The sequence below is a fragment of the Dreissena polymorpha genome, chromosome 16, assembly GCF_020536995.1.
Source record: "Dreissena polymorpha isolate Duluth1 chromosome 16, UMN_Dpol_1.0, whole genome shotgun sequence".
Taxonomy (NCBI): Eukaryota; Metazoa; Mollusca; class Bivalvia; order Myida; family Dreissenidae; genus Dreissena; species Dreissena polymorpha.
In genome coordinates this window covers 22,184,784-22,194,802 of record NC_068370.1, presented here as the reverse complement: position 1 = coordinate 22,194,802, position 10,019 = coordinate 22,184,784, and the positions used below count along the sequence as shown (strand labels likewise).

The 10,019-nt window shown below is 39.0% G+C and overlaps 1 protein-coding gene across 1 annotated transcript in view; it reads left to right on the top strand.

Moving 5' to 3' along the window:
• The window catches only part of LOC127862223 (uncharacterized), a 61,400-nt gene that overhangs the window by 24,154 nt on the left and 27,227 nt on the right, over positions 1–10,019 (top strand). Inside the window, exon 3 of the mRNA XM_052401252.1 lies at positions 223–328. Coding sequence (XP_052257212.1) covers positions 223–328 — 106 coding nt within the window. The remainder of the gene's footprint in view (positions 1–222; positions 329–10,019) is intronic.

Below are 10,019 nucleotides of genomic sequence, written 5' to 3'. Positions count from 1 at the left end.
TGAAAACGTGCTGACCTTGTAATATGTATATACATTATATTTTCATTACTATTGAATGATCATGATGGTAGTATTGGTTAACGTTACATTTAACCTGCGTCATTCAAAAATAGGTCTTAGGACATATTTAAACTGAATGTGCAAATGTGCTGGCTACTCTAGAACTATGCTGGCCCCATGCTCATTTTGCACGATGCAGTTCATTTTGTTTCCATATTTCAGATGAATGGGTGAGCTCTCTGTATGAGAAGGGCAAGCTGTGCCTGAACCAGCTATGGACTCTGCTGTTGATGGTCGTACTGCTGCTCTTCAGCATCGTAGTATACCTGTAAGTACACGGATTTTTAATAGGAGTCCCCCGTGCTTGAAATTGTCATGTGTCAAAATACTGAAGTCAAGAATTATTTCGTTTCTGCTTATTTGTTTAATACTTTGCATATTTTGCTTTGTATAAAATTGATTGCGATAATTTGCAAACAACAAAAGATGTATGCTTTAAAATATATTCAAGAGAGTTTTTCATCATATTTACATCAAAATGATATAAGGCAGATAATTTGAAGGAGTTTAAAGTGATTTTTTTGCCATTCTTGCATACAAAAACTGCTTCAGTTGAAATCCCTGATCATAAGAAATACTTTCAGTGAGTATGCTGGTGTCAATGTACTATCAGTATTGCACCGCTTGGCCCAAATTGTTCCATAGCTAAAATTACAATTGTACTTAAAATTATTCTCCTATTATATTATTTATGAGGTGAAATAAAGAAATTGTATAGCCATATGGGATTCTCTTTAGCAAAGGTTGCTGATTTGAAGTCATTTGATGCTGATCTGAAGCAACTTTGGCCAAAGTCCAAATATGCCTTCATTCAGGGCTTTTTCACCTACATGTATCAGGAACAGAGTTCTATGCCCTTATGAGGGTGGGAAACTTCACAGAATTTACATTGAGCATTCAAGTAATATCATTGTGCATGAATGGAAGTCATCTCTGAAAATCTGATGTATGTCAAATCATTTCTTCATAAAGATAAAAACAAATGAATAAGTTACGTCTTCAAATTAAGGTAATGTCATATAAACGTTTTAGTGTAATAACTATTTGTAAAATGATATTTTATCAGAATCAGTGACTTTTAAATATGCATACTGTGGTGTCCGTCAGGATGGGTTTATTGGTTTTCTTTGTGAGTTATATTCTTACAACAAGACTGGCGGCAGTTTAAATAATATATTTATTTAGTAGGTTTAATATGTTATTGCAAAATTAGACAAGTTTGGTGGACACTTTCTCGGAAATACGTTACAAGTTATTTTTAGTTACCCAAGATGTTTTTACTCACTTTACTGCCCAGACAAGTGGAGCTACCAAGATGGAAGTTGTGCTGTCAAATTCAAATTCTAGCGCACTTATATACTTTCTGGAAAGTGCCCACGTGACCTTAACTGACCAATGACCATATGACAGCCTGCCAGCATAATAACAATAAACCAATAGGATTCTGACAGCTCGGGAATCATCCAATCAGAATCCGTCAGCCTGAGCTGTCAGAATCCACAATGATGCTGGCAAATTCTGTGTCATAGCGGCCATGACAGGTCAGATTTATGCATAACATTTACATAATAATGCATAAATATGGCTTGTCAATAAACAACAGGATCGAAATGGAAACAATACACATAATACTAATAGTTCTGTTAGTGCAGTTAATAATTCGTGGTATTACGGAATAAGTCATGGAAATGAAATGGATTATTGTGTTAAAAGGATGTAAACAATGGACATTGCAAGCCTTACACGAATAACAAGGTAAGTGCAATTATCATCATCATCATCATAATCATTAGTAGTATAACTTTGGAAACTGCATTCCACGTAAGTATAACAGTAAACAATAAAGCATTTAAGCATATAATGGGTGTGGGGGTGGGTCATTACAATCGCCCCACCTTTCTAAAATTAAAATTCTCCTGAATTTTGATAGCTCAAAAGCAAACGTCATGTGGTAGTTATCACATAAAATATACTGCAATCGAAACTTATTATAAGACTAACATTAATTAACAAACGAACATGAACATTAGAAACAGTTGGTAAGTAGTTGTTATCCAGTGCATAGAACTTCCACCAAATACCATTACGCCGTACTTATTCACTCGGGGTAATAAGTCACACTAAGATATTTTCAATCTTACAAAGGTTCTTGTTTTGCATTCAATGGTTGTACACTACACAATCATTATGAAATAATTACCCACACAGTAACGTAATAGCGGTACATTCATATCGCAAATCCCTAGAAGGTTGGTGTGCACAGACAATCAAACTATTGATTTTAACTTGAACAGCAACAATAATATCAGATAACAATACTGAACATAATAAATTTAAATTCGTTATAATTCGTGAATACGTTTACCAATTATCGATAATACAGTAACTATTATCAAATTTTAAACTTAACGCGTAATCACACAATTTAAGTTACCCCTCTGTTTCAGGTGTAATTTAGAATAATGACATAATGAACTTAATAAAAAAACACTTAGTTCAGTCAATAAACAATAAAATGCAACATATTTGTGAATCAAAACGACAATACAATACATCAGTCAATAAACAATCAAATGCAACACATGTGTGAATCAAAACGACAATAATAATAATAAATTATCAGTCAATGTCCAGACTGAATGACGCCGTAAAATAGTTTGCATGTTAGTTAGGTGTAGCCTTCAACACCGGAAATTGAGTCACGAAATCAATGTATGGAAAACGATTGTTCGCAAATAACAACCACATGTTTGAGGGTTAGTTTGTCATCCAAGTGAACCTCGCCGTTCGTGGTAAAGTATACCTTTATTGTCAAGCTGTCTATTTAACTATCATTTATCGAGTTTCTTTGCTGATGCTTCACACATTTATTAGTTTTAAATTAAAGGAATTGTTAATAATGTTTGGATCAAGATAAACTTGGCAATCGTTCACACGCTCAGCAATTATTTGTCTTGATAACTTAGTTACACATATATTGTTACAGATTTGAGACATCAAAGTCTGAAGAGTAAAATCAAGACCAATTTCATCAGTCGAATATAGTACAATATACGACGAAGACATCAGGGGAGCACGTAATGGATCGACATCAGGAGAGCACGTCATGGATCGACATCAGGGGAGACAATCATGGATCGACATCAGGGGAGCACATCATGGATAAAGAACAATACACGAAGCAGAAGACATCAGTTATTTCTTTTTCAAACGTAATGGAATTTCCTTGCACGCTGCTATTAATTTATCATTTGCAGTGTCACGCATCATGGATGCAGATTCGATCATGCGCAACCATTTCATGTCCTCTTTCCCTAGGGCAATTTCCCTCAGTCTCACATAAATAGCATGACACGAATGTACATTTGTATCGACTGGTGCCCTCGGGCTCAAACTTCCAGGCAAAACCAGAAAATTGAAGGCATTCAGTAGTTCCACACGTTCAAACTTGAAATTACATCCCCTAGCCTGCAAGATTGACATTGCCTGAAACTCTGTGAGCATTAATCGCAGATCTGCTGACATTCCCTTCCAGCCACGGGGAGGCCATTTGAATTTCGGTTCCAGGAAGGTAACTGCCTCATCCTGGTCCCACTCTTGCCGGGCTGGAGGAAACAAAGGCATTGCGCCCATGGCTAGCAGTTTCTTGGCTCTCATTTGGTTTGATGGTGTTGGGGGAAGACTTGGCACCAGAAATTCTGAGTTCTCACTTGAAATAATCTCAGTTGGTCTTGAATGATGAATGATGGCCTTTATGGGGGTCTTAATCGACCTTGAAACCTCAACGCAGGCTGCAGGTTGTGATGTTATACTCGAAATGTGTGGCACCGAAGACACGGACGAAGACGAAGTTGCAACAGGCACGACGGAGTGGCCGGCGAGATAATCGTCTGCAAAGGCGGTCTCCAAATAGTCGGCCTGAATTAGAAGCTGTCCGGGGTAGCCCATACTGTCTTCAAACGTAGAAGTAGCTGTGATCTCAACTTCATCTAAAAGTGGAGTTGAGCCACCTGACAAATCATCCGATACCAAGACGAAAGATGGGACATGGTTGAATTTGATTGAAGTAATGTGCTCAACCCCAACTCCGATTCCTCGAGCGACTTTCTCCTTGGTGTCTCCATCCGCATCCACAGGACAGGTAAACTCGTCAAAGGGACTGTTTGAGAGTGGCAGCTGAGCTAGCCTTTTGGCCAAACGTCTCAGGATTAGAGGATGGTTAAATATGTCATCAGACAATTTTAAAGAAAATGACTGATTGTCAAATTGTCCTTCAACAGTAGAAGATCCATGTTTAATGGAAATATAAGAGACCGACAGGGTGCTGAAAGTGTTCTTTGACCCTGAAGAAATAGTTTGCCAAAAGCTGTGGTCTGTTGAACGTGATTGTCCATAAACCCTAACGAAATCATCCTGGAAAATTGCTAAGCAAGCCATCTCCCTGACATGGAAGGCCGTCTCCGGAACCTTCGTATCTGGGTGAACCGTAAGGATGTGGCGTTTCATATCAGCTGCGCGTTTAATGGTTACATGGCAAAATGGACACTCCACTCCCAAGAGCTGATGTACAGTCTCGACATGTCTCTCAAATTGACGTTGAGTTGCCAATGTGGCATGGCACAACCAACAATTTTGGTGTTTCATTCTGTAAATTTACAAAAAGGTATAACAGTTTATAAGTTTGAAATTTGCTACTTTATATGTTCTCGCTTACTTATTTTCATCTTCATAAAAAAAGTTATATGAGTCATTTATACATAACACTCCATTAACTCAAATATATGTGTTTTACACTTTAAGAATTTTACAAATGTCTGAATGTTTAAACAGCAAGCCAATAATGTTCTGTTCAAATTGCATGTTATTGTACACATAGATATAGTTCACCAAATCAAAATGTTATATGCAAAAAGCAAGTTTATTTGTTTCAGGTATCAACGAAAAGTGTCCACCATCCTAATAAAAAGGCAACACAAGTACTCAAAGGTATCACACATTACTCTAAAAACGACTAATTACTTTTAATAGCACTATTTTGAAACGTCTGCTCCAAATATATAAAACATCATATTTATTTAAATATGAAAGAATAACCGATAACGAATATGGTTGCGCAGGCCAATTCAATTATCAAAACATGTGATATATAGCCCATATCACATACTATGGTGCCTTTAACACGGTCACCACAACTTCATGAGCAACTTAGCTGATTCTCCCCAGCTTTTGCAGCAGCTCATAAACTATATATTTGGATCAAACCGACACACAATATAGTGATATAAAAATTAAGTCATATTTACTTAATTCATTTATTTATTCGAAATCTGCACTTGACTAATTGCAGAATTGAGCAAACCAAGATGGAATATGGTTTCCTTTGTAGGGAATTAATCTGTCTATGTGATACACTTTTGGCTTTAACTTTAGTCCACTCTTTACTAAATAGGTTATGTCGTCTAATTTCCTTGTTATTACATATGGACCTTTCCATTTGCAGGTCAATTTCGAACAGACTCCAATACGTCGAATCGGGTTATACAACCAAACAGCTTGGCCGACCGAAAAAGACCTCTTTTTCGCCTTGATGTCATAATGACGCTTCTGATATGCTGTGTTCTTACGAAGAGACTTCCTCGCAATTGTATGACAGCTCACCAGGACCGTCTGTAACTGGCTACAATATGACTCTGGATCACGTGCCTCAATTGAAGAATTTGGTGACCCGATAAATGCCTCTACTGGTAGGGTTACATCACGCCCAAACACCATTTTGTTGGGAGTTACACCAGTACTGCTGTGCACGGAAGCACGATAAGCCATGGTTAGCTGTGGAAGGTACTCATCCCATCTCTGTTGGTCATCTTCACAATAAATGGCCAACATGGATTGAAGAGTTCTGTTGAATCGTTCTGGACAACCATTACTTTGGGGTCGAAGCGAACTTGTTGTTACTTTGTCGATGTGAAGAAAATCACAAATATCTTGAAAAAGCTGTGAAGTGAAATTTGTCCCTTTATCACTTAAAATTTGTTGAGGACAACCAAACCGACAAATGAAATTATTTACTAAAACATCAGCAATAGTTTTTGCTTCTTGGTTAGGCAGGGGATAAGCCTCAGTCCATTTTGTAAAATTGTCCACTACTACTAAAATATATTTGTTGCCTTTCAGTGTTGTACTTAAAGGACCTAACACGTCAATGGAAATTCTCTCCATTGGTTCACCATTGATATAATTTCTCATTGGGGCTTTAGGAGCTGTATTAGACTTACGACATGCACATTTATCGCATTTAGTGATATACTTATTAACATCCTCTTTCATACCTGGCCAATAGAACGATTGTTTAAGCCTATGTAAGGACTTTTCTAAACCCAAGTGTCCAGCAGACGGAATGTCATGCGAATACTTAATAATTTCATCTCGTTTCGTTAACGGTACAATAAGTAAATTTTGTTCGAAGCCAGTTTCCGTGTCTATGAAAATACAATACAATATTTGGTTAATTACTTTAAGTCTATCCCACATGCGCCAAAGTGTTTTAAGATAAGAAGTACCATCTGATATTTGATCCCATGAAGGCCTATCTAATTGGTTTGTCTTAGCATTAAGAATAGGACTAATATTTGGGTCATTTAATTGGGCAACTAAAAGGTCATCAGGGGTCCAGCCATTTATAACTATTTGTGCGTCTTGTTGTATTGCTCGTATAGTTACACTGTTATTTTGGTTTATGATTAAATTATTATCACAATCACTGTCAGTATCTTCATTATTTAAATTCTCTTGTCTTTCACAAACTTTACATGGTCGTCTACTTAAAGCGTCAGCATTTGTATGTTTGAGCCCAGGCCGATGAACAACATCAAGGTCATATGTTTATAGTTCCTGTAACCATCTTGCCATTTGACCTGACGGGGTTTTCAGCTTTTTGATCCAACTTACAGCTGCGTTATCAGTTCTAAGCAATGTTTTCTGACCATATATGTAGGGGTGAAAAGTTCTTGAAGCCATTACGGCGGCCAAAAGTTCTTTCTTGTTGCACAATAATTTTTCTCGCATTTACTAAGACCTTTGCTCATGTAAGCAATTACACGTTCATGACCGTTTTGCACCTGGGATAATACACCCCCAACTGCTAAGTCACTAGCATCACAATCTATTATGTATGATAATCCCGTTATTGGATAAGCTAATATGGGTGCTGACGTTAGCGCCTGTTTTAATGTTTCAAATGCACTATTTGCGTCCTCATTCCAACAAAATTTAATACCTTTTTCACATAACTTGTGGAGAGGTCGAGCTATTTTAGCAAAACCTTCCACAAAACGTCGATAATATGAGGCAAGACCAAGAAAACTTCGCATTTTTTTGACTGACGTTGGCACTGGCCAACTATGGACAGCTTTATCTTTTCCGGGTCAGTGGAAACTCCTTCCTCAGACACTATGTGGCCTAAGAAAGTTATTTTCTTTTGAAAGAAAGCACATTTGGAAGGCTTTAACTTTAGATTGGCATCAACGAGTCTGTCAAAAATACGGGACAAACGCTCCAGGCCTTCAGAGATGGTGTTTGCTGGCGAGGTTATATCATCCATGTAGAGGACTAGTTCTACCCACTGCAAACCGCGTAGAACATCCTCCATGCAACGTTGAAAGGTTGATGGAGAATTCGCGAGGCCGAACGGCATACATACCCACTGGTACAATCCCAGTGATGTGGCAAAGGCCGTCTTTTCACGGTCCTCTGGTGCCATTTCAATCTGCCAGAAACCGGAACACAAGTCCATTTGGCTGAACCAGGTCGCACCGGCTAATGAATCCAAACAGGCATCTGTTCTAGGAAGAAGGTACGCGTCCTTAACGGTAACATCATTAAGTTGCCTGTAGTCACAGCAAAACCTAACGGTAGAGTCCTTCTTTGTTACAATGACAACAGGAGAGGCCCAAGGACTTTTGGAGGCTTCAATGACATCCTGTTCGAGCATTTTCTTGACTTCATTTCGCTCAGCTTCCTGTTTTGCCAATGGTAATCGACGCAACGGTTGTTTAATTGGTAGCGCTTGACCAGTATTAATACGATGTTGTACCCGGTTACATTTTCCAAAGTCACTAGAATGTTTTGCAAAAACAGAACTGTATTTTAATAATAATAATGCTAACTGATGACACTCTTCTTTAGCTAGAAATTTCGAGCTTCTATCATAAAGATCTTTTAAATGCTCAGGCAAATCAGTTCTACTGGGGTTTACAATTTTATTTTCACTAGTTGGTGTCACTGATCGTACTTGAACTTTATTAAAAATTTCTTGATCAATGTATGGTTCACAAGTGCCAACTGATTGGTTTTCGTGTAAAGTTACAGAGCTGTCGGAACAGTTTACATAATTAATTTTAAGGTCACTATCGTTTGTAGTTAACACACCAGGCAACATAAGACAGTGAGGATTTGCAGAGCCGATAGGTTCCGCCAGCGAGTACTTTGTCAGTTTATCTTTATTAGAAATGCCGACGGATACAAAAGCTGCGGAATTGGCAGGAATTACAATTGTCCTGCGCACAATAACGCGACATGAAAAAGATTTTTCAGAGCCCACAGAGCACGGGATCTCATTACAATGGGTGACAAGTTTACCGCTTTTGTAATCAATAATTTCAACATATTTCAAGAGAAAATCCTGGCCTATTATGCCATCTTGCGAAATGTCACAAACTAAGACCTCGATGTTGAAATTACAACCATTTAATGTAACTTCTAAAGCAGTTTGGCCATGACAGTTAATTTGATTTGAACCGGCATCGAATACAGGGGTTGCAAATGGAGTTAATAAGTATTTTGAAAGCTTAGGCATATTTTGATAAACGGTACTTGATAAAATGGAGCATGTTGCACCGGAATCAATTAAAAATTCTACTTCTTGAACATCAAGTTTGCCTGACACGTAAAAACCATTGTCCCAAACTTTATCAGAAAAACTACCGGTGCGAATTACATTTCCAGCAGGCCGATTTTGATTGGATTCAGTCGACACATGACCTACTGGGTCGACCGTGATCCGTTTCCCTGAGACAAATGTGCAGGAACGTTTCGAGAAACTTCGCCAAACGATTGACGTTCACGCTGAGGACAGTCCCGGAAGAGATGCGCTTCCGAGCGGCACTTGAAGCACTTGCGCGACTCGCTCTTTGTTTTGGGTGACTGTTGCGTTGATCTTGCCAGAGACACGCTTTCAAGACGCTCCAGGCGGGAGTCGAGACCCTTAATGAGACCTGACAACTTCCGGTCTATGCCGTTGGTGTCTACGGGTCGAACACGGCTGGATCTTTGTTGATCATACCCGAGGATCGACTCATACTTATCGATCACTGCAGCGGCCTCGTGAATACTGGAACAGTTGTTGTCGATACAGCGACACTTCATTTCGGGTGAAATTATTTTATACAGTTGATTTAAAGCAATAATGTCCTGTGATTGTGTGTTCAATTGACTGTACGCTTTCTTTGTGAGTTGTCTTATGTCGTCACAAAGAGAGATGATGCTTTCTCCGGGCCGGCGCTGTCTATTCTCCAACATCCCAAGGTACTTCGATTCATGTACACTGCTGCCGAATCGTTGTTTCATACGTTTTACCAACGTACAATAATCGCGGCGCTCGTACTCGTCCAGGCTCATATAAAACTGCCTCGCCTTTCCTCGAAGACTGGATGCTAGGAATAAAGAACGGCTCCTCTGGCTCCAAACACCAAGCTTGGCGCAATCCTCAAAATGGGAAATATAACTCTCCCAAGGCTCTTCGCCGCTGTATGGCTCTGGCTTGAGATGGGGGACATGTTCGGATGCCCTCCAGTTGTTACAACGGTCAACACCTACGTTGTTGAAATTGAGATTTTGCGCTCGGCCATGTCGGCGCACGGGACTGGACCCAGCCTCGGAATCACTTTCCGACGTACACGGCG